The 25,457-nt window shown below is 43.7% G+C and overlaps 1 protein-coding gene and 1 long non-coding RNA gene across 5 annotated transcripts; both read right to left on the minus strand.

Annotated features, from left to right (window-relative positions):
- Positions 1-467: 467 nt before the first annotated feature.
- Positions 468-10,951, minus strand: STX16 (syntaxin 16). Of its 4 annotated transcripts, XR_009488712.1 has the most exons (9): positions 10,624-10,951; positions 7,183-7,290; positions 6,130-6,270; positions 5,427-5,589; positions 4,436-4,527; positions 4,143-4,286; positions 3,555-3,635; positions 2,250-2,446; positions 468-1,078 (listed from the first exon to the last, which is right to left on the minus strand). XR_009488712.1 is itself a non-coding variant. In XM_059862396.1 (8 exons), the coding sequence occupies exons 1-8, from the start codon at positions 10,756-10,758 to the stop codon at positions 2,342-2,344; spliced, it is 969 nt and encodes a 322-aa protein (XP_059718379.1). In that variant the 5' UTR covers positions 10,759-10,951; the 3' UTR covers positions 468-2,341. The 4 variants fall into 4 exon arrangements, 3 of the variants coding, with proteins under 3 accessions (XP_059718379.1, XP_059718380.1, XP_059718382.1); XM_059862396.1 differs by having other exon boundaries at positions 468-2,446; XM_059862397.1 differs by having other exon boundaries at positions 468-2,446; positions 10,678-10,949.
- Positions 10,952-11,824: 873 nt separating this feature from the next.
- Positions 11,825-23,687, minus strand: LOC132335859 (uncharacterized). Its single transcript, XR_009488751.1, has 3 exons — positions 23,606-23,687; positions 22,539-23,510; positions 11,825-14,669 (listed from the first exon to the last, which is right to left on the minus strand). It is a non-coding gene; the product is annotated as an uncharacterized LOC132335859 (long non-coding RNA).
- Positions 23,688-25,457: the final 1,770 nt, after the last annotated feature.

Consider the following 25,457-nt stretch of genomic DNA (forward strand, 5'->3'; position numbering starts at 1 on the left):
GCTTTTCTGGGCTTTCATTGCCCAGAGGCACGGACAGATCCTCTTTCGTGGGGACACTCCCACAAAGAACAGCATCAGGTTTGGCTGAACTGCTGACAGTTATTCAGACTGACTCAGAATAAGCCACACACCAGCAATTATTTAGAATCCAGCCCGTCCCGAGTTTTCTTCCTCAAAAGATTCAAGCTTCAATAAATTCCAGCTCAAGTTACATAGGACACTTGACATCTGAGTTTAACCTCATTAAAAATGCATTTCCTCATACAGAGTTTGGGTAGACAGTGGGCATAACTCATGGGAAATAACTCTTGACAATGCAAATGACATTGTGCTACAGAAAGTTACTTTTTAAAAAAAGATACTTCACATCACTGCCACTTTCATTTATTATGAAGAACAGAAACATGTTAACATCACGTAAGTATGTTTCAGTTTATAATTTAAATAAAAAAAGAATTCTTGCCCAATTAGGTTGGAAGTGTTTTATTACTTCTTTGAAACCATCTGCCATGATAAAATGTCAAAAGCACCGGTCAAGACAGAAATAAATAACACGATCTCATGTTAGAGAGAAAGTTGCAAATACAGTATATTAAATTATAGCCATTTGCTGCTTCACACCAAGTGATGCAGCCAGCACGAGGGAGACAGTAGTTTTACTCACGATCATTGAAAGATCTATCACCAGAACAGGGGATCTGCACACCCAACACAAGCCTCATTCTTCCTTTCACCAATTTACTTCATGAATTCCACGAAGAGTTCGAACTGGCAGTTTTGGTGGTTCAACATCCCCTTTCTCTAGAGGTAACAAGAGTGGTACAAAGCTTTTCATAAGCCCCACAAAAAGCCAAGGCTTTCATGTTTTTGCAGTCTTTGCTTTCAGGTCCATCCCTGAAAATGGTCAGTTTAAAGCCACGTCTCAAGTCCTCTTGAGCACAGAGTAAAGAAACTCAGGGCAGGCAACAGATGCAACTTCAGTATCATAATGTTGTGAACCTGCACTTCTGGGGCTTGGAGCAGAGCAGGTCTGTGGGGAGCACTTGTATCAGTCAGAAAACGAAGGAAGTTACAGTCCCTTTGGGGAAATAAAAAAACAACCAAACATATAAAAAGCAATATTAAAAATATTAAGACAAGGCCTCTATAATTGCACATCACTTCAGGCCTGAATTAAATTAATGTATTCTATTACTTATATGGTGCCTTAATTTCTGTTGTACGGCCTGCAGCAAAGTTCTCCACTGAAAAAAGCAGTGAAAACCCCAAATTCTCCACTGAAGGCCTTGTAACATGTCACTTGCATGACACCTCTCATGGTCAGTAAAAGACCACAAACATGTCCTCTCCCAGGAAGACATTTGAAAGAGAATTTTCTGTCAGGGAGAATGGATGTAGTATCTACTGTAGTGAAGCCACTCCTTATACAAACCCATATGGACAAATGCATTGTAAAATAAACAACTTATACAGCAGCTACAGTTTGAAACATCCAAGACCCGCTGCAGCAGGCCAGAGAGATTCTCTTTTTGGGTTTCTACTCCATTTTTTCAGCTTAACCTCACTACTTTAATGTAATGTCTGCACTTTAACTAAAAAAATAATGCATGAAAAAAATGTATGATCATCCCAGTGAAGGAAAATCATTCCCATGATTACTCAAGCTCAGACAATTTTTTAATTAACTAAACATGTTAAATTATGCCAGTGATTACATCTTGTTATTTACAAGATCAAGTACCACTGATTCTTAGTAATGGTGCAGTATCTAAATTAAGATCACAGGGGTTGGATCATGTTCTGATTGCTAAAAGCCTTCTTTTTTAGCTGCCTATCCAGTTCTGTGGAGTTTTTGAGTCTGGAAGAATGGGCATTCAATCAAACAATTTTGCGTCTCAACAAATTTTACATTAAGATCAATTTTTGACATCCAGTCCCACTGAACCAGTAACATAGTTTAAATTTGAAGCCTGTAACAATAATGACATAAGAATATAGAAGACAACACATTTTTGTTCACAGTAACACACTAATTACTGTAGTCACTGGTAAACTTCAATTTTTAATTATTCTTAAGTACTGTGTTTCAAAATACCTCTGCATAGAGCACGAAATTTTTTTGTGTGGGAGCATCAAATTTCCTGACATTTTCCATATAATCCTTACAAACACCTCACAGACCACCAAACTTGTACTTTGAAGAATTCTACAGAAACATTGCACAGACGTTGCACCACAAGGGCTCGTACATTCAAAGGCAGCTTTCTGGAGTGCAGGTCCATCCATTCACATTGGGAAAAAAGTTCACAGAAACTCCAAAAATGAGAAAAAGAAGCGAAACCTAGTGTGACTTTACACCAATAAGAACAACAATAAGGACAATTACTATAACAAACAAAATTAAAATAACGAGCATCTTCCGATTCTTCTTTTGATATTGCTCTGCCTGTAAAACAGAGAGGAAAGAGTTAATAATTAGGTCTCTGCAAGGCTGAAGTACAGACTCCTGTTTAGTGTTAGTGAAGTCCACATATTTCAAATTGTTCTTTGGTAACCTGACTTCTCATACAATGTATATTACAGGCAACTCCCACACAGTAACTCTGATCTGCACCAGAAGCTCCAGGGAAGGTAAATGCACACTGAAGTCACATCCACCCATGTTAAAGACATGTCTGCTGAGGTAAGATTCCTGTATCATGTTTGAAGGACATTAAAATTGAAAGCAAAATTCCTTTTTTAATAGGCACATTTGTTGTACTTGGTCAGCTGTGCATTTTCATTTAATTTCAATTATAACTGAAAGCTTTATTTTTTAATTGGTTCTCAAGTTTTCTACTTCATTCCTTCTTTCTTCTAACCATATTTTCTCATCCCCCTCCTCCTTTTTGCAGGAGAATTAATAGGATACAACATAGAGGAAACTCTCCAAAAGCCAAATTAAAATCTATTAATAGAAGCTAAACAAAACAAAGCTTGCATTTTGTTTTTAATTAATAAGCCTTCAAAATAAAACCAAAACAAAATGATCACAAAACTCTTATCCTGTTGAGATAAATGCTTTTAAAACTTTTCAGGTGTTCATAGCAAAACTTCACATTACAGCAAAAGGTTGGACTTAACATCTAACAAGTGTCAGATGGTAAGAGAAAACATTAATAATTATTCTTTCTGCTCATCTGATTGAGATAATGTTTTCAAACTAAAATCTGCAGTGAGGTACCCAATAACCAGCCCTATTCCCAAGTGCCTGGCTTTTCAAAGAGAGCAGGAATTGCAGACAGGTCCCACCAGGTCAGCAATATAAATATCAAAGCACATTGGTTGGATGCCCAGAAAGTCTTTGAAGAAATCAACTCGAGGCATCAAGCATGACATTACCAGAAGTTACAGGGGCAGCTCCTCTTACAGTACAGCTGGACAGTTCATACTGTACAGAAGGAATTTCTAAAAGGGACAATGTCCAACTGAAAATTGACTGAATAACTTAACAGCTATTTAATTAGAAAAGCTTGTTAGATGTGCAAAGTGGCTTAAGTATTCCATCAGCTTACCTTATGCAGTTGTTTTAGACCCTCTTCAGTTTTCATACATGACTGTTCAATATTATAGTCAATTCTATCTAGAACTGTTCCCTAAATAAAATGGAGAAAACAAGCACCAAATTGAACCTAAATGAACTTCATAAAGCAAATGTTATCATAAGCAGCAGAGTAATTAACAACACTCACAGCAAACAGCTCATGAGCTATGTAAACAGTGAACTTTTGCAGAACTAGTTGAGACTTCATTTAGCAAATTCCTTGCCCAGTTCCTAACAGCAGCTCTGCCACCATCTCACATCACATCCCTTACAATCATCTTAATTCCAGACCAGCTGCTTTTGGCTGACAAATTCAATATAAACTGATCTCTGGGAGAAATAACCAAGTAAACTTTGGCTTTCTATGTTTTTTGGTTTTTAAGTCTAACCCACATTATGAGTTGAATTTCTATTAATTTATTTTCATTAACTCCACTTGTGGCAGATTTCAAGCAGAGGAAACCTGAGCATGAAGAAGTAACTTAGGACAAGTGAGTCTGGAAGCCTTCACACTACATGGCATGTCCCATTTCTCACTAACACTGTGCTGTCCATGTACCTGTTCTACTATCATTGCTCCCAGGTCCCTAAATATCTCGTTGAGATCAGAGATTGACTGCACAATCTGACGGATTTCTCGTTCCCTCTCTTCCACCATCAGCGTGTTTTGCTCCACCAATGCCAGCTGGTCATCTGTAAAACCCTGTTGAAACAGAAGATTTACATGCTGAACTAATATTAATGACATGGAAATAATCAAAAGCATAAAAAGATTTCATAACTCAGATATTTAGAATCTGAGAAGTGAAAATGCAATTAATATTGAATTTGTGTAATAACATCTTAACTTACTCTATCATAAAGGGTATCATCCTCCCCATCATCCATCAGTGGGACTGAGGTGTCAAAGAAGTGTTTGGACCTTTCTTCTCTATTCTTCATACCTGTAAAAGACAAACTATGTTTAAGCATGATATTAAGCACACTATAATCAGGGTAAGGTCTGAAGCACCAGACAGAAAGGCACAAAAAAGAAAATCTGGGTAGTAAATTACATCAATCAAATATTTACATTTTAACTCTCAGGCTTACTATTTAAGAAAAGCATAACAAATTCAACCAGATTTGCAAGACTGATTAAATCAGTGATTTTTAAGTTGTTATGTTCCATGAAGTTAAAAAACTTAAGGAAGGTTAAGAGCCTTGAAGCGTGATCACTCCAGGCTATTTTGTAACAAATTCTCTTGGGAACAATCCTTGTCTGAACTGTGATCTTCAGTTCCACCTGTGCCATTTATACCACAGGGGGAAGAAATATCAATGTTAAATTTAAAAATACAGTTTTTGTGGGTTTCTTTCAAGATTTAAAAAATCTGTCTCAGCTTAAAACAGAATAGAACAAAATTTTACTTTTACACAGAAATTATTCCACTTCCAATCTGTTTATGGATGCAGAATTTTAATTTATCACAGACTAGCTCTTAAGATCTATCACAGCCTGCCATCTGCAGCAGGTATCATGGCTGCTTCACCAGGGTGACAGATGCAGCTCTGCAAACCCCAATTTGAGAAACAAAATGCATTAAAATTGTGGATGGATGAACTATGGTTTTGTTGATATGTTCAACTATGACATTTCTTCTTTTGCAACAAGAAAACGAATTAGAACAAAGTTTGAACATGGGCTGTGAACCACAAACTCTCCAATTCCAGCCTCTAGTTAGTCCTGTGTGCATCACTTAACCCTTGTGCTTCAGTTTCCCCAACCTAGAGAACAAGCACAGCTCAGTGAGTGCTTTCCACAGAAGGGGCCCATGCATTACTGTTCCCCTCTTATGCTTACGTTTGAGATAGTCAGACTGTGCATGCCTAAAGTTGGTGGAGAGGTCCTGAAGGGCCTGTGCTAAGGAAGACACCACATTCCTGAGAACACGTGCTTCTTGCTCGGTACAAGTACGGGACCTGCTCTGCAACACCTGCACTGCTCTCTGACACCTGTGGAATAACTGAGAGAACAATTCCATCAGTGCAAAATCATGCAGCAGCACACACTGTAAACAGCACTTTGCAAAATGCCCCATTGAAGACTAATATTTTGATTTCTATATTTTTTAAAGTAATTTTTTTAATTTGCCCCATGCAATGTTTGAAAAGACGTGGAAACAGAACACAAATGAACAAATAACTTAGAGCTAACAAGGCAGCAGAGTAACACAACTCCCTCTGACCAAAGACACTTGCTTCATTATAATTAGCTGGACTGCAAGCCTCAGAATAGACATCTGCAGATACAGGTTTCTCTGAGATAACTGTAAATTTGATTTGATAATCTCCCAATCCTGTTCCAAGAAGAAAATCAAACAGGTAAGGGAAAGAACAGGGAGGTTTAAGTGACTTGTTGGGAAGTCCAGAGCAGAACCCAGGACTTCTGGCTCGCTCCAAAACTGATCACAAAATAAATCCTTTGCTCAGAACAAACCACTGCCTCATCCTAAAGCATTAAAGATGTGCCAGACTGGAGGTTTAGGACCCAAAGCCCTCTGTACCTGTGTGATCTCCTGGGTTGTTATTTCTATTGCCCGTTCCTCCTCACTGCTGTCATCCAGTGTGGGTCTGTTTAGATGTTTATCATGAAGACTGGCTAATTCTTTCATCTTCTGTTTAACCCTGGCAATATCATACTGAATCTAAAAGAAGAAAGCCCAACAGGAAGAAAGGGAATTAATTCATGCTTCAGGGGAAAAGGTTCTGACAAATCTTAGACAAAAATCATTGAGAGGAATCTGTAACATAAAAGGCAGATCAAATATTATTAAAAGCCACATAAAAAGCTGACTAAGAAACTGATACTTTTAATAGACATTGAGTTTGCTACTCTTTTAAACCTACTCATTAATCTTAGACAAAAATGCTGCTTTCAAATGTGCTTCATTAAGTTAGAATAACATTTTTATAATTATACAGCATCACAGCTAGAAGATTTAGCCAACTTCCAAAAAATAAATGGAAATTCAGGTCACACCTTCAACTCTGTCAGAAATGGAATAGCCTCAACTCAACAGGAGAAGTTAAATGCCATGCTTTCAACCAAGTAATTAAAAATAAATCTGTAAGGATGATTATGCTGTAAAAGGAAACTAAGCATCTTTCTGCACAATGGGTTCTGTCCACACAAACTGATGAGCCAACATGTGTTCTGAGTGTACATTTTAAAAAAAGTATTTTCTGGAAGTCAAGAATAGCTTCACATTCCAAATACTGGAAAAGGTTTTTAATTAGATGCTTCCAGAATCATTCCCTTGCATTTGTCCAAATATTTCCAAAACTTGCAAAGTATCTAGACTGAAGAGACAGAAAAATTCTCCTGCTAGAAAACACTAACATTTCCTGTTTTCAAACACTGAACTGCTCATCTCCACCATTTTAGGGTCTGTTCAACTACACCCCTCACCAGCTTCAAACAAAAATTCCAACTAAAATTCTTATTTGAATCTTTCTTCCAATTCTATTTCTGCTATGACACTGACAGAATGGGAGTGACAACAGTAACAAATCCTTGGATGGGAAGTCAGCTGGATGTGCCAGGGCACAGCACCCACCTCGTCTGCCCCATCCACCCATTTGGGAGGGAGGCGCTTGGTGACGCCGATGGCAGCCTCGGGATCCAGGCTGATCCCTGACACCAGGGCCATGCGGTCATCAGCCAGCTGCAGGGGAAAGGAGACAGCCAATTAGCTGGTGCTAATTACATCCCAACCCTTGAGCACCAGAAAAAGTGCATCTGTGCCTTCCCATAGAAATTAACCTCAGAGATGTGTTTGCTCATGGTCAAACATCTCGTCTCCTGGTTTGGCTCTCTGTGCGAATGACCCACACCCTCCCTCTTCTGCAGCATCTGAAAGCTTAGAGTTACTCTTAGAATAAATTCTTAGCAAATTTCCCAGGAGGAAAGGTGGTATTGCAGTGAGAATTCAAGTAATTCTCATGTTGGTGCATTTCTATCAGACAACAATTCACAGCCAATGCTGCAGCACAGTTTATATTGGGCTTGGCAAGTTTGAAAACTGCATTTGGGAAAATCTCATAAAAAACATTTATTATAACTGCTTGTTCTCAAACAATGTTATTCTGAAGAACAAACACTCCTGCAAACTGACATGCAACTCAAATGGTTAAATTACTTATTTAGTGATAATTAAATTGTGCTAAACACAAAAAGCCAAGGCAGTATTGCAGATGATCATCAATAATACCACTTACAACATTAACTAATTACTTGGGAAAGCTTTCATACAAACACTTCCCCTCCTAGATTCTCCCAAATTTGTAATTTTCCTTTATCAGGCCTGGAAAGTTTTGTGGTTCCCTACAACATCCCTTTTTAAAAAACAATCCCCCTTTCTTCCTGAGCAACTCTTTCTTGATAATTTCTTTATCCCTGACCTTATTTCCTGATCAATAAAGTTTGCATAATTTATGCACAGCATGAAGAATAGTTTATGGCTTCACTGTGCAAAGTCACTTCACCCCACATGCCCACAATAAGTCAGACTGGTTCATACATTTATCTGTTTATAATATAACATCACAAAATGCCTGGTTTCTCTATGCAAAGACACTTCATCCTATACAATGAAATTCTACAAACTAGCAGAATAAAGAAAGACTATTTTAGCTCAGTGATGAAGGCTTGATGCACCATGGCAGAATGAAATGTGAAAAACAATACCTCATCCAGCTCCTGAAGTGATTTGTGGATCCCAGCAGCCCCATCCAGTTAGAGACAGCAAAAGATAAAAGGGAAAAAAGAGACATAGGACAGATATAGGGCATGGTCAGTTGAGAAAATACTGATTTCTTTTTAAAGCATGATGGTTTACCAAGAACAAACAAACTGGCTTTTAAGACATGGTTAATCAATAAATACATCATGATATTGCATTTTAAGTCAGCATTTTGCTTAATACACCAACTTTAAAAAAAACATTTCAGTTCCTTGGTAAACAACAAGAACATAAGAGATCAAGTGCAGAGCTTGGTTTGTTTTACAAAGTAATTGCACAGTGAAGTTTCTAAATGCTGAAATGTCAGGCAGAAAAGCTGCAATAGAATCCAGTGAAGAATGACAGCAAGGGCAGTCTGACTGCAGCACTCAGCATCCACTGGGTTTGGTTATGATTGAGGGGGCACAGAGGAGCTTTTGTAGGACATTTATTGACAAGCACCCCAGTTCTCACTGGATCAAAGACAGCAAAGGACAAAAAGCAAAAGCAAATGTTCAGTCACTTCTGCACACACTCGAGCTGTGCTCTGCTTTCAGGGAACATTAACCCTGCAGGGACCTGAAAAAATACACAAGGACACGAATCTGCACCTTCTGTTCATCAGTCCTTGCCCTGGGGAGGGGATGTGTGACCAAAAGGATATTTCACTCCAAGATTAACAAAGTCAGACCTAAAATTGGACAGAATCCTTGTGGTCTTACAAAGCAGCAGCAGCTGATGATCTCTTAGGAGATTCCCCAAGCTTTTGGAACAGGACTCCACTGTTTAAGATGCTGCTTTGATTGTCTGAGTTTGAGAATGCAGTTCTTGACAGAATTCTCACAGCAAAGGATTTCTCAAGGGGAAAGCTGGAGATGAACTCAGGGAAGCTGAAGTGCTGTGGGCTGGAATTTGCCAGCCTGGCCTGGTGGCACTCAGCAGCTCTGCCTGGGAGCACCACCCCAGGGAAACACAGCAGCAGGCACCTAACCCATGAGAGACAACCAGCCCACAGACACCTCCACACTGCTGGCTGCAGATCACCTGTGGGACTCTGAAATGCCCACAGGGCCAGAAATGACTCCTTTCACCCCCTGCACACACAGATAGTTCCCAGTCACTGAGAGCCTCCACTGCACTTGAGTGAGCAGCCCAGCAAAAACCTTCAATAAATGTTAACAAACACTGCAAATAAATATTTAATGCAGGTGCTCAATGTTATTGCACTGGCTGCTGAGTAAAGTGCAGTTTCATTGCTCAGGAGTAGTGAGTTCAAAATATTTTGGAATATTTTTCTAGGTGATATTTTTTAAATATAAAACTTTTTAAAAATATTCTCTTTTTCTAGGTGATATTTTAAAAAACCCAAGGATCTACAGAAGTGACATTAAAACAATGAACAAGGACTAAATGCAGAGGCAAAGTACACATGAAAAATTCAAATTACTGTTGACATTTCCTGTTCTGCAAATGCAATTTAATACACAGCTTATTAGACATAGGTGTAATAAAGTTAGCAATGAACAAAGACCATTGCCAGCAACAGGAAGCACTGCTTTTCCCAACAAAAATCATTAATGTAAAGCTATTTAGAGTGATGAGACTGCCAGCAGATATTTACTGGTGGCTGTGACAAATAAATGATGAGTTTAAACAGAAAGTGTGAAAACCTGAGCAGAGCTGAGCTGCCAAGCAGTCCATCACAGCCTGACTAGCTCAAAACCTAGAAAAAGTTACAGAAACTCCTCTGAAGCAGTCACTTTGGTAGTTTCTGTACAGAGGAGTTACACTAGAATCTAGAATCCCTTTTCTCACAGATGTGATTGAATACTATTTGTATTTAGGGATAAATAAAAAGGGCAATGAACATCAGAGCAACTTATGGAGAAATTTAAGCAATGGGACTAAACTACACGAGTGTATTTACCAGTGCCCACAGTGAGGTGAATAGAAGAGTTCTGCTGCATGAATTTACTTATTTTTGGAGGTAAGGAGGCATCAAACCCCTCCTGTCAATGCTACCACGAAGATGTCAGAACAGTAACTGATTTATTGTGCACGGAGCGAGCAGCACACGCAGATCTCTTCTATTCCTTTTACGTGAAGGAGTGGGAAAACAGGAACCACCGGGGAGGGGAGGGACGGGCAGAGGGAGGAAGGTCGGGGAGGGAAGGGGCTTGAGGAGAGGGTTCGGAGGAAGGGGGAACCGGGCAGGGCGGGCACGGCCCGGCAGCCCGGGGCGCGGCGAGTACAGAAGGATGAAGGGAGGAGACTCACCGCAGCAGCCATGCTACGTGAATTCAGAGGGCTGGAGGAGCCGAAACTACTCACTTGCTCGGCCAGCAGCTGCCGGCTCTGCACCGCGTTGTTCCGCAACAACAAGAACGCGTCCGTGAGACGCCGGGTGGCCATGGCCCCCCGCCCCGCCGGGCCCGAGCCCAGCCCGGGGCCCGCGGCAGACGCGGCGGCCGCCCCTCAGAGGGTCGGGGCGGAGACCCGTCAGAAGGCCGTGAGCGGGAGCGCTCAGAGGGCCGGGGCCGGGACGCCCCTGGGCGGGACCGGGACCCCCCAGCCCGGGCCCCCGCGGCCGCCGGGCGCCGCCATTGCCCCGGCCCGCACCGGCACTTCCGCGTTGTGCAGCGCCCGCCGCCTTCCGGCCGCCCGCCCGCGCCGCTCCGCCCGGGACCGCGGCCGCGACAACACAGTTCCGGTGCTCCTATGTGCGTGTCCATCCCCGTGTCCGTGTCCGTGTCCATCCCCACGGCCATCTTCACATTCTTCTCCAGTCCATCCCCACATCCATCCCCTGTCCAGCCCTATGTCCATCCCCACGGCCATCTCCATGTCCAGCCCCACAATAACCCCATGCTCATTCCCATGTCCATCTTCATGTCCTTCCCCATGTCCATGTCCCATCCATCCTCAGGTCCATCTCCAGTCCTACCCATCATCTATCCCCTGTCCATGCCTACATCCCATTTGGTTTTTTCCTTCTGAGTCCCTCCCACCCCTTCCTTGCCATTCCCTCCACTTCCAGTCAATTTTTTGTTTTTCAAACAATGACAAGTGGCTTTTTTTTTTTTTCCTGATTCCCAACAATCCAGGATGTTCCCTGAAAGTGAACAAGCCCTTTAAAACGACAATATGGTGGTTGACTTTTCAGAAGAGACTTTTCAACCTGGTGACTAAAATGACTTTTCCCAGCTGCTCTGTCAGTCCCAGTGTGGGGCAGATGTGACACGAGCCTTGGGCCCCCTCCAGTGCATCCCATGCCTTTATTCCAGGGGACAGCCGACAGATCCCCATGGGAACAGCAGTGGCCACTGCCCAGCACAGCCAGGGGAGCTGCTGCCCATGGATCAGCAGGACATTCCCTGGCTTAAACCCTCCCAAGAGCCTCCCAAAGCAGGCAGGATTTACACAGTGGTGGAACAGGGACTGTAACCACAACCACGTTTTCTGGAAATGTTATCTCCTTTATTGAACAGCCTGGGCAAACTTGTACCGTGAAAAATAGGGGGGGAAAATTCCCTCTGCTAATTTAAGGTATTTGGGGAGTTTTCTTGAGCAGCCCTTCTGCCTCAGCGGGAGAGACCTGAAACTTGGAATTTAGCAAGGAAATAAACTCCAGCCACGCAAGGCCTAACGCACGCAGCTCATTCTTCGTGGTCTGCTGAAATCTGCTTTCACTTTGGCTGCCTGACAGAGCCTTTAAAAATATATGTGTGTGCTTCATTTCTTCATGCTAATTTTTAATCTACTGTAACAATTTTTATACTATGAGAACAGCTAATGACCTTCCTGCCTTCTCTTGGCACTGCTGCTGTGGCTGGAGGTCAAGAGAAATTTCTCCTGCCATTAGTGGTCTCACCGTGATCTTTTAGAAAAAACCTTTTGGAATATCTCATTTGGATGGAGAACATGAACCCAGTAGGAACCCCAATGTGCTGGAAGTTGGTACACAGCAGCAATTAGCATATTTTGCTTTCTGAATTTTGCCAACTTAAAAGAAGTTTTGGATGTTGGGCAGGCTTGGAATTTAGGCAGGGGCTATAAAAGTATTTGGGACTTGTACACAGAGGGATAAAACTCTGCAAGGAATGGGTCCAGACTTGGTGAATAACCACTTCAAAGTGGATATTAGGAATAAGCAAAGGGAGTGGAAGGAATGGAAAAAAGGATTAATCAAAGAAAACTACGTCTTAGAAGTTGGGAAGTGTGGGCATAAAGGGAAAGGTGCCAGAAGGAAAGCTAAGGTAGATCTAGCAAAGGAAATTAAAACAAATAGCAAAATGTTCTTCAGGCATACGTAGCAGGGGAGGAAGGAGAGGAGGGGGAGAGGTGGTGAAAGGGGGGGAGGCAGGACACAAATGAATGTATAATATGTAGTGGAAATGTACACAGAGGAAATGAATGCATGGAGACAGAAATTACCTCATGCAAGTGGAACAAATCATCAAGATCATAATGCGACAATGATTTGGGCTAAATGATCGTTACAGGCACCTTTCAGCTGGAATATTCTAATTTCTGACTCAGACATCCAAGAGCACTTTCTATCTGGCTCTGTAACAGCATCCCTGCATGAGCAACACAACACAGTTTGAGAACTGGAAAAATTCTTCCAGCTTTTAAAAAGAGGAAAAATGATTGAAGTCTGATCCAAATAAAATACAAGACTTTGGGATAAATTTAGCAAGAAATAATAATAGCAGACATGATGGAAGGGAGAACTGGCCAAAAAGGCAGCATGGATTTACTTACTGAAGGTGGACAGTGCTGGACTAACCTGATGACTCTGGAAGGTTTTCATAACAGATAAGAGCTGGTAGTTCTGCTCTGCCTGGTAATCAATAAATATAGGCTGGAAATAAGAGAATATGCTCAACCATCAGAGGAATTGGGTCCTGGTGTGTCCTCCCTACAGACATGGCAAAGGCAAACAACCACATTAGACTGTTGGACTTGATCTGATCATAAAAAACCCAGATCATATTTTCCCCTCTAAGACAGCACACATCCCTAAATACAACTCCTCAGTGTGTCCTGGCAGTGTTCAGGGCTGTTGCATGCCTGTGCCTAAGCCCACTGCTCTAGGTTTGGAGCCTGTGTCTTCCTTTGCATTTTATCTCTTTTTTAATGCCTGTTCTCTGCTGCTGCTCCCAGAGAGGCAGGAGACAGCAATGCTGCCTGCACTGGCACATTCCTGCACCCACCTCCTCCCACAGCCAGGGCCTGGTGGGGAACTTTCCAGTTACTACTGTGGCATTTGGATCTGGCTTCTGGTGGAAAAAAACACTCCATATTCAGAAGAACATTCTATTTCGAGGTGAATAGATAAGCATACTTTTTTTTTTTTTAATGGCAAGTTAATCAGAGACATATTTCAAACTCCAGCTTTTAAATTGCAAACTCCTTTGCTTGTGCTTAGAAACTCCTTCACTCTGGTCCTGTCCTTGTATCACTGTTTGGGTGCCCAGGCCATGTGAAGGGCAAGCAGAACTTCTGCTCCAGTGATCAGATGAAGGTCAATCCCCTGTTTTATCTTGTGTAATTGAGTAGATACACGGAGGAGGTGAAATATTGCACTCTTTTGAAGCCTGAGCAATCAGCTTGTGCCAAATTCAGGATTAATGGACCGTGAAGTGCATTTTGCCCTGAAAAATCCCACCATCCTTTTGCAGATTGAACACTTCTCTGCCAGAGAAGTTCTTCTGCAGGAAAGTTTCCGGAGAAAAAAACCAGCAAAGTGTCTGGGTTACCTCTGTCATTGCTGGAGGTGCATTCTCTGCACAGGGACTGAGGAGCTCCTGGGAAAATTGATCATATTCTTGCCTTCATTTTGCTGCAGAAGGATTTCAGGTTTTAGGGCTGTCTAACTCTCACTTTCCTGAGCAGGTTAATCACTGAGCCAGGTTTGTTTGTCCGGGGAACCGGAGCTTCCCGAGGTTTGCAGTGAGTGTGATTCTGACAGCATCTCTGTAGATGGTGCTGCAGGGCAGGGAGATGGGAAGAAGAACTGCCTGTGCTACTTTTAAAATTCAGTCCCTTGGTTTCTCAACCAGCTCTTGGTATTCCAGCTTCCTCGCAAGAAAATGAGACATAGTTGCCCATAATATCTTCATTTTGATGAGCTATAATCTGAATGCACCCATTGGAAACATAAACAGAGGAGAGCTGTTATTTTCTCTGGGTTCAAACAGCTGATATTCTGTAACTCTGCCTGAAAAACTGCTCTTGAACAAACTGGCTTTTCATATTGATCTGACTGTACCAGCATTTTAACAGCAGATTGTGGAATCTAGGGAATTCCAGAAAAACATCTGAAAAAGAGTAATAATTTGGTCATGCAGAGACACTAAATAATGGATGTTTAATAAAGAGAAAGAAATTCACATCTCTAGAGGGGCTCTGTTCTTTTTTGCTCAATGTCAAGTGTTGCCTTGAGTTCAGCTGCTCTTCTGCACACTGAAAAATGGTAGAATGGATCCTGCAAATGTGTCTGTACTCCTCCCCTGCTACTGAAATGCAATCAATCCAGGTGGAATCAGGTCCTACTTTAAGCTGGATAGGCAGTGAAGACTGATGTGTCTGCTTGGAGGGTTGGGAGGAATTTTTTAATCAAAATTCAGCTGCATGAATTTGGTGTTTACAGGCAGACATACTTCACATACATAATTACACAGGCAACCTTGTTCAAAGGCAGATGTGAGAGGCACAGTCTGTGAATTTGTACCCCAGTCTCGTGACAGACTAATAATGCCTGTGGTACTTAAACAATGGAACAACTCTGTCATCTAATATTGTGCAAAATTCCTTCCCTCAGCTGGGCACTATATTAAATCTTCTGTGTCACCATGGTGTAGGTCACCTCTGCAGCAAAGATAAAAGGTTGCTCATTGTAGACATTTATATCTCTGCTTACCCTCATTTTCTCTCCAGTAGTCATGTGAGGATATTCTAGTTTTAAACTGAGCTATCAAATATAAAAATGTGTTAGTGGTCTCTTCCTTGTAAGGTGTATATAATTTTAGATCCAGGTGGGACTCCTAGCATCATGCATGTGGTTTTTAGTAGAGCAAAGGTTGTGGGGCTGGAGGTATGGCAGTAATTAGATGTTCATGTGCAGACATAGTGTGGATTCAAGATGTTCTGTCCCTTAAATGTTTGCTGCTGACCATAGTGAGGATGTTACCCTGCAATTTATCTACCACAGTGCCCGCTGTGAGTGCCTCCCTCGTGCTTCAGTGCAAGTCAGTCAGTTCAGTCACTGACAGAGCAGCTTTCCCTGAGAGGTCAAACCACCACAGACAACAGAGCAGACATTCAAGGGTCAAACAGTTCCCTGCCTGCAGTAAGAGAGAAGAGAAATGTGCTGTTTGCATCCTGGGGCAGACTCCCACAGTACTCCCAGTACATCCAAACATGAACAAAATGTAGTCAAAATAAGTAGACAAGAGAAATATTATTATTCCCCTTTTAGGGATGAGGCGCCAAGGCATGAGGAGATTCAGTGAGCAGTTCTCTGCAGATATGTGTAATGTAGGAGCTGGCAATAAAACACAGGATTCATCATTGCTGCCATTTTACAGATGGAAAAACTAAGTCACAGGACAGCAGTGGCTTTCTCAAGGTCGTACAGGGTATTTGTAGCAAATCCAGAACCTGAATCTGGAGCTGCTGAATCCTGGTCAGCATTTTTTCCTAAGGGAATCATGAATAAAGAGATTAATGTCAATAATTTCCCTCAAAGCAGCAGAATTTCAGTAGGAGAAGAAAGACTGTTCCAGAAAAATATGTCTCTTCTTGTGTTAGAAAAAGAAGCTTTGACTCCAGTATCCCCAGCAACTCATACCTATGTTCTTGTTATCCTAATTAGTGGCAATGTTCCACTTCCAGAAGGTTTTATCTCTTTAAATTAGGTAGGTTTTTTTTTTTCAACTAATAAAATTAGAGAAGGCAATTCAGAAAGATGAATACAGCAGATCATGGTCTGACATTCATTCCAGCAATAACAACTGTTATCAAAGAAAGATCTTTTCCATAAATGTAGGAAACAAGTCAGGCTAATAAAGACATGAATAGGTTTCTGCACATTACAATGTAAAAATAATCAATGAAACAGTGAAAAAAATCAAGTCAGAAAGTCTGCCTAATGAGTGTTATCTTGCACAGAAGTAGTCTGGTTCTGCTTTATAATGATAGCATTTAGCCATAAATCATTCTGAAAAGAGGGAATTTCAATGCCAGTTGGGAGCAGCAGAGGGCACGTAAGAGTGGGGTCCTGCTTAACAAATCTTCACTTTTTTTGGCCTAGATCTTTCTGTAGGGTGAGGAACTGTACAGACTGATTCTCTTAATGAACTGGTGCCCAGTTATTACCAAGTGGGTGTCCTGTGGTGAAGAAATGTTGGATTTCCAGGCTGGTTTTCTGTCACTTAGAACCACTGCCTGCAGCTGCTGTGTTGTGCCAAGACTCTGCTGTTCGTGGTGTTTATTGCTATTCTCAGGGGTGCTTGGAAATAGGAAGTGATAGAACCTGAGATAAGTACAGAGGTGATGTAAGAGATGATGTGCAAGGAAGGAAACTGGACCAAGCAAAAAAAGTTTATTAGACCAAGGAGAGCAGGGCAGGGAGGGGGGCAAGAGCAGCTGCTGTGAATGGCCATGGGGAGATGATGAAATCCCCTTTCTGCCATAAATAGCATTACAGTGGGGAAAAGACCAAAAACCCAGAGCAGACCATACATCTGAAATCAAAACAGAGGGATTGCAAGGAACATCAGAACAGCAGCTCCAAGAAATGAACTGTTTTTATTCCTTTCTCTTTTCTTCCTGTTGCCCAGATAAAAGAATTACAGTGTCTCCACTATCTGAGAACTTCCACTCCCCAGAGCCTCATGGGAACACATCCTATTGTCCCCAGTTTGAAGAAACTGAGGCAAGGGATTGTGATGCTGATTTGACTGTGTCCTGGTTTCAGCTGGAGGAAGGTTATTTTTTTCCTGCCTAGGAGCTGGTACAATGCTGTGTTTTAGATTTGGGATGAGAATAATATTGATGTTTTAGTTGTTGCTGAGCAGTGCCCAAGGACTTTTCATCCTCTCATGCTGCCCTGCCAGCAAGGAGGCTGGAGGGGGCACAAGAAACTGGGAGGGGACACAGCCAGGACAGCTGATCCCACAGACCTAAGGGATATTTCAGACCATGTGGCAGCATGCTGGACCAAAAAATGGGAGGAGTTAGCCAGGGGGTGGTGAGTGCTGCTTGGGGACTGACTGGACATTGCTCAGTGAGTGGTAAGCAATTGCTCTGTGCACCACTTGTTTTGTGTATTTTCTTATCATTATTATTATTATTTTCCTTTCCTTTCCTGTCCTAGTAAACTTTCTTTGTCTCAACCCATGACTCTGCTTTTTTTCTAATCATCTTCCCCATCCCACCGTGGGGGATTGAAGGAGGGCTGGGTGGTGTTTTGCTGCCTGGTGGATTGAAACACTACAATTGTTTTTTCTGCAAGCTACCCTCATTTTATCCCTCTGGAGTCATGGATGCCTGATCTTGGATGGCTCATGCAGCCCAGACTCCTCTGCTCACCTCCCACTGATGTCCCCGTGCCTGGCTTTGGGCCAGGACCCCTCAGCTGTTGTCTGTGGCTCCAGCTGCTCTGCAGTGACAGTGAATGCCTCCTTCAATGACCCTGCCCTGAGCTCCCCAGCCATCCCCACTGCTGGGAGAGGACCAGGATGTGACTGATGTCAGGATGTGGGTGATGTCAGCGGTGGGCAGAGTGGGCAGAGGGTTATCTTGACCCTACACCTCCTTGCTGCTGTTTTTTAGGCTGATCTGGGAGGCTCTGTGCTCTGCAGGGTGTGTGCCCCCATCTCTGTGCTGTGCTGCCCTTGTTGTATCCCTGCTGGGAAAGGTAGTCCAGGGCCTGTTGGCTGTGCTTTTCAGAGGTGGCCACATCTTCCCATGCTTGGAGTACATCCACCATTGACCACAGAGTGCTCAGGGTTCTTGAAACCCTGAGTTGAGTTGCAGGAAAAAACCAGACACCCGTGGCTGAATTGTTGCTCCCAAGGGAGGGCTGGATCCAGTTTGTGCCAGTTACTCTGACACAGCCACCTCATTTTCCTTGCATGGGAATGTTCACCCTGGCTTCTCTCCACTGTGCCCCTCTTAAAATCCATAGAAGAGGCTGTCAGAATCACTCAGCAGCAGGAAACACTGGGCACAAGGACCGTGGAATCTGGGATCTGCCTGAATCTGCTGTTCTTGGTGCTTCAGTATCCCAGCTCCCAGCAGTGGCTTTCCCCACCACTGAGAGCATGTGAGAGCCCAGGAGCTGTTCCGTAGCAGGGCCAAGGAAAAGGTCCCAGTGCTGCCCTCACTTCCCTGCAGCAGAACTGTGGAAGGTGTTGGGCTGGGAGAAGTTAGTGAGACATAATTTGGCTCTGCATATTTTCTTGAGGTATTCTGTCTAAGTAGGCTCAGCAGCTTTGCCTATCCCCATCTCAGTTTCCTGACCAAAGATGAGGTGCGAGGAACTGAACCACATTCCCTGGGAAGAGCTGATAGAGCCTCCCCCGCTTCTCCCCCTCCTCTGGTGCTTCAAACCAAAACAGCTGGAAACTTCTTGTGGCTGGAGATGTGCTGAGTGGCCTGGCTGGAGTTCAGGGAGAGGTAAAGCAATCCCACCCACCAGTAGCAAGGGCTCTGTGCCACCACCAGCCCTTGCGTGCCCTAAACCCTGGCTTCCTGCTAATGGCTATCTCCATAAATACCAGCAGTCCTGCAAGAGAAGGGACTCCCATCACTGGGCTGTGTTTTATCCTGTGAAATATGAGGTGTGACACAACACGCTGGCATGAGGCGAAGCAGTTGTGTGCTGATGTGGTGACACACTTGAGGCAAAACTGGAAAATTTGATCCCTTCCTGCCCACGGTCTCCCAGGCTCTGTGGTGAGGCCTGACTGGATTTGCTCAGGATGTCGAGGGAAAATGGGACCCAGCGCCAGCACCAGCTGCAGTTCACGAACTCAGACGTGTCAGGCTGGCAAGTGCCCGCCAGGCTGATGGGTTTGCTGGGCTTGGGCCCTGCCACAGCTGGCTTAGCCAGGCTGAGCACAGCCCAGCCAGGTTTGTCCCTGCCGAAGCTCAGGGGAGCTGAAGAACGCTGAGCTGGTCTTGGCACTGTTCTATCAGAGACAACTTTGGCCAGTTGTTAGTCTGGCTCCAGATCCAGCTCAGAAGGTCTCCCTGCTGCACCAGTTACCCTGTTCTCCTCCCTGTGGGACCAGGATTCATTCCTATTGAATTGAAAACAACAGAGCTGCTGAAGAATAGAGCTACAGTTGTGTTTGATTCTCGTGAGCATGCAGCCTGAGAGTGACAGGGACCCATGAACACATTTCTGTGCTCCCTGCATTTGCTTCTTCACCTTTCTCTTCCTCATTTCTGGATAACTTTTCTCCCATTTTAAGCATGATGGCAGCTGTGTTACAGAGATCAAACCCCTGGACAAGGAGAATTTGCCATCTCCTGCAGCACAGTTGTTAGTCTCTTCCTGTTTCCATGGCCCAAGGATAGAATGATGCTGTCCATTAATGATCACGAAACCATATCACTGTGGTCAGTGCAGTTGTAGAGCCAGAACTGAATATGTAATCTTCATGAGGTCTGACAGCAGAGCAAACACAGGGGGGTGACAGCAGGCACAAAATGCTGGGGGTTGACAGGAGGAATCTCCTCAGTGAGATGGCTCCTGTAGCTCCAAGCAGTCCTGCAGATCCATCTCCCTCCAAGTTCCACTCCTGAGAGTGTTCCAGGCAATTATCTTGGGGTTCCCGTGTGGATTTTGTAAAACCAATGTCAAAACCAGCCCAACAAAGCCACACAACAGATGCTAATTTCTGTCAGCTCTAGCACAACACTTGCACAGGGAAATGAGGACCAGCAGTGCTCCTTTGGGTGAATGTGTTCATACACACTCATCCAGAAAGGTTTCTGGCTTTTTATGTAATACAAGTGTCTTGAAACAGATCTGTTTGCTCAGAAGAGCAAAGGATTAATGAATAATGTGCAATTAAAGCCTGTACAGGAGGAAGCAAGTAAGAACAGCTCCAGCTTTGCTCCCTTCCCAGGATTTGTTTCATGTGCACATTGAGGGATTCTTGTTTAAACTAATACCTCTCTTTCTGTTCTTTGGGACAGATTTCTGGTGTTGACTGCAGAGAGGAGCAAACCCCAGGATGTTTGGAGCCTGTTTTTCCAGGTTGGGTTATTGCCCAAATGGTGAGCACATGGACGTGGACTTTGTTTCTGTTTTGCTGTTGGCAAACCTGGGCACAGGGTTTCCCATGCACAGGGCAATGGAGAAGCAAACCTTTGGCTGAGGGTGACACAAATAACACTTGAGTCTGAGCCCTCACCAGCAGATCAAGACCTCCATATCACTAGAAAAATGTGCTGAAGTATTCCCTGCACATACTGTTCTCCCTCAAAGGAACAGAAGTGTGCACATCATTAAAAGGAAATATTTTATGCTGATCATTCCCACATGCCTGCTCTGTGTCTATCTGGGTTCTTAAGCAGCACCCATTCTGCACATAATGTCATGTATTTACGTCTCACAAAGAAGATCAGACCACCTCAGGCTAAGGAATTGTGTTCTGGGTCCTGATAAAACCATTTTATGGAGATGAATAACTTGTGTGGTTTCATGCTTCCTTTCCCTGAAATGCCATTAGATGAACATCAAGTGCTTTTGTATTTATTTGAAGGAATTTCCTTTTAGACTCTGCAGGCAGAGAAAAAAAATGGGCACTGGAAAGGAGCTGGGACTGAATTATGCCTCTGACTGGCAGTGCCTCAGCGAGAGCCCGGGAGCTCGGCTTGCTGCCTCATTTATATCCATCAGAGGTGCCATGAGCTGCAGACTGGGATAAGTTACCTCGTCTGAAGGACTGAAATACCACATCAAAGCACCATGTGGATCAAAGGTGAAAGCAAGAGGCATTCCCATCTGGCTCACCTTTCAGACCTTTCTCTCTCTTTGGTTTCCACTTTGGATCTGATAATGCAGCCTGAGCGCAGCCTTTCATGCGCCTCCGTTCCTCGGGGCACGGGTGGGATGGAGCATGGATTTCCTTGTCAGCAGGCTCTGTGGGGCTTGGGGTTTGCAGGGCTTAGCTCTCAGGCATCACTGATGGGAAAGATCTATCATTTTCAACAAGGCAGAGAAGACTGATGGAGTTGGAGCAGCAGAGCAGAGCTCTCCTGCCCCAGGTACACAGAGGGATGCAGATCCACAGAGAGCAGCTCGACAGTGAAGCACCAGAATTCATCTGCAGCACGTGCCCTCCCAAGGAATCAGCCCTGTCATTCAAGACTTTATATGAAGAGACACTAAAGCATCCTTGAGCCTTGGAGGGGACACACTCAAACACACAGGGTAAAACTGAGAAGGCCACGTCCACTGACATGCAGGTCCCAGGGGCACTTGGAAGAACTCAGCAAATTTTTATGCTAAATGAAGTAAATGTAGAAGTAAATGGCTTCAGAAACTCAGAAAGCAGCCTTTCACCCCACTGCTGTGTGATTTCTGCCACAGAAGGCAGATGAAGCTGTGCTGCTCAGTCCCTATGAAAATCTGGATGTTAACTCTTCCATACTGTAGGTTTATCCTGCAGTGTTTCTTGTCAGTGGGAATCAGAGTCAGCACAGCATGAAGGAAAGGCCTCATGACCTGAAAAAAATCTTGATTCTGACATTTTCCATCATTCAAACCTTTTCACTCATGTCACCAAACTCTTACTGAGTCCCTAGTGGCTGTCTCTGGGTGGAAGTCTCTCTTTGATGGATGCTCTCAGCTGTGTATTCCTGCTGCACTTTGGTGTCAGAATCAATAGATGTGCTTAAGTGGGATTTGTGGAGATGCCTCCTGGATTCAGAGCTCAGTGCTACTGTGTAGGGCCTGAGCAAGTAGCTTTTGAATTCTAGACCCTCCTATATCTGTGGGTTCATGTAAAATGAAATATCACATTATGTTAAAGCTGAGCTGGATTCCTACATGTCAGGGTTGATCCCCGAGGTTTATAAAGCTCTTCAGACTGGCAGCAAGATGAACAAGGCAATTGTATGGTTCTTTCCCCTGCTCCAATCTGCAAAAGGAAAACATTGTGACTCACCAGCCAGAGAAGTTGCACTTTCTTCAGCAGGAAGCTTTGCAGATTCTCTGCTCCCAGATCTCGTTACACTCTTCCAGCCCACCACTCTGGAAAAACTCCCACGGAAAGACAGGCAGATATTTTAATCAAGAAATGGCCCTTATTTCCATTAGCAACAGCTGTTTTCCTTTTAATTCAATTCTCCATTCTGCAGTCTGTTTATGAAAGCTGCCATTAATTACGTTTTTCATCAGTCAATGTTCAGAGATGGCTAATGGCCCAGCACACCTAATTAGTCCTTCATGTATGATAATGTTTCATCAAGTCTATAGTTAGTGTGCAGGGCAGAAATCCGCTGTGCAGTGGGGCTGGGAGTGGGGCTGCCCGGGCTCTCCGGGCTGGGACGGATCCAGTTACAGCCGTTCCTGCTGCTGCCAGCGTGGGGAGCTGGGGCTGAGATAGCAGCGACTGCCAGCAGTGGCTTCCAATGTCACTCTGAGCATGCCAGCATCAGGGTGAAGAATTCAAGCTGCCTTTGGAAGTTCTTAGAAGACAGGGAGTGCAGAGACTGGAATTACAGCTACCTTTGGGGTTTTTTCCTAGTGATGCACTCGATAAGTGTTAGTGATGGCTAAATTCACTGTGTTAGAGTGCCTCCCTTTAGCTTCTTCTGTGCAGAAGCCTTCTGGTCATCCTTGCCTAGGATTCCCAGTTGATCCATCTGTCTGAAGCCACAAAGCTGGCTCCTTGTGATGCCTTCTTTAATGTCACTGTGGCATGACTTCCCACAGTGTTGCATCTGGGTTTAGGCAGGTCTTTGGTTAGGTATAGCCAAAGGTTTGTCCAGGAACTATGGGCATGAAAACAAATCATCTTTGTTCAACAAGATGCAGTAGTAGGTTGAATGAATTCTTCACATACCTTAATGCTGGAGCTGGAGTCTGAACATCACACTCAGCTGGAACTTTGCCTTTATTTTGAAGGTGCTTGCAGCTGCAAAGAATAGCAGTAGTTATTGGCAGGTAGCCTCAGGTAAGAAACATTTCAAATCCTCTGGTACAGAGATAGTTTTTGAAAACTATCCCCACCTGTCACAATTGTGTATTGCAATCCCATCAGCATGTGTGCAGAGCTGTCTCTGTTCCCTCGCCCAGGCTGTCACCTGCAGAGATCAGGGCATTGTGGAAAATTGCACAAACTGAGTAGGGACATGTTTTGTTTATCTTGGTAGGAAAGTGGCAAACGACCAGAGCAGGATTTGCAGTCCTGTGTTGCATAAGGCAGTCGCTCACCTTCAGCCCTTGCTGCGCCTGAGGCAGTCTGGACCCCTGTTCCCTCTTTGCTCCCTTCATTTGCCTTTGCTGTGAGCCCCACGGGAGGCTGCAGGAAAGTCAAACTGATGCAGCAGCATTTGCTGTTTGGAACAATAACGGCGTTCAGCAGTGAGAACACTTCACTGTGACTGAGTAAGGAGAGATGCTCTAGTATTCTACCTGATGCTGCAGGTACTTCTCTGTCCTGCATCAGGCTTAAGCAGAGGTTCTCTGGTGAGTGCTCAATTGGCCAATTTCTGACTGTGTGGCCTCACTAAATTAAAGCCTTTTGACTGTTGGAGGAATGAATCTGCCATGCTGCTAAACAGACAGAAGCTTTTTCTCAAGACATCTGCTCCCAAAGCAAATGAAATCTGCTTTGATTTTCATGGCCTGTCGAGGGATGAGAGCAGTGCTGCTAGGAAGCATACAGGATTGGCTCAGAAACAGTTTAAAGGAGGATACAAGAGCAGCCCAGGCGCTGGCATTTGAGAGGAGAAAGAGAAAATGCAAGTGACCTGTTAAAAAATATGTCCTACACACAAAGCCTCCAGGTCTCATGCTGCAAAGGGGTATAATTGCAGACAGAACAAGTTCAGACACAGAATAACTCTACATTTGGTATTACTCTGACCTAACAGGTTTTTTTGGCAGGGGAAGGAAGGCAAGTGTCCTACTGCTGTTCATTGTTCGGTCACATCTTTGCTGGCTGTTTGATCACCTCAGCTTTGAGCTCTCCTCTGAAATGTCTCAGCTGGAAAGTGCTGGATTTATGGAGCTCTTGCAATGGTGATATAAGAAATGTTCTTGCAGGGTGTTATGGTCCTGCTGTCAAGTCCTTCACTGGAATCCCAGAGTAACTCCAGTGCAGCTGATGGGTTACTGTCATGTAAGTGAAGGCAGCATTCATCTCCTGGACATCACCTTTTGGCCTCTTCTGTTGGCAAATGAACCTGATGTAATATTGCAAAAACACATCCTTTGAGTGAAAGTGATAAGAAAGACAAATGTTTGACTTTAGCCAGGGAATTTAAAACTCAGAGTCCTTTGAAGATTGCTGAGTTCTGCGCTGTGTTAGTTGTCCATATCTATCTAAGAAAACACTCATTTCATCACAACTGGTGACACAAATTCAGACTTGTGAGCAAATGGCTAGGTTGAGTTAAATCACCTCTCTATCTGCTAATGGCATTTTTGCTTTTGCTTCATGATGAAGGTTATCTCCCTGTTTGGAAATTATAACCCACAACTGTTAGACAGCATTATCTGCAGACTTGGGTGAGATAATTTGTATGAAAAATCCAGGGAATCTGGAGCTTATTGGCGTCCATTCACATGAAACTGAAACTCTTTGGGTCTCCAGTCGCCCTCACATATTCCTGCTGCTATACAGTGGGGAAGGAATAGCAGCTGGCAGATGATGGATAGCAAGGCTGCAGCCCAAACTAAGGTTAGCAGTGACATCACTGATAGAAAGGGAAGCAGCTTGAGCTGTTTATAAAACTCCAGTTGGGAAATTTGCCCCAGACTGCATTAGCCTCTGTTCGCTGCCTACCCTGCTTTTCCCCACTCGAATTCCAAGCTCCTTCAAGGGAAACAAACATCTGCAGAGACACAATGTTAATTG

This window comes from Haemorhous mexicanus, chromosome 18, assembly GCF_027477595.1.
Source record: "Haemorhous mexicanus isolate bHaeMex1 chromosome 18, bHaeMex1.pri, whole genome shotgun sequence".
NCBI lineage: Eukaryota > Metazoa > Chordata > Aves > Passeriformes > Fringillidae > Haemorhous > Haemorhous mexicanus.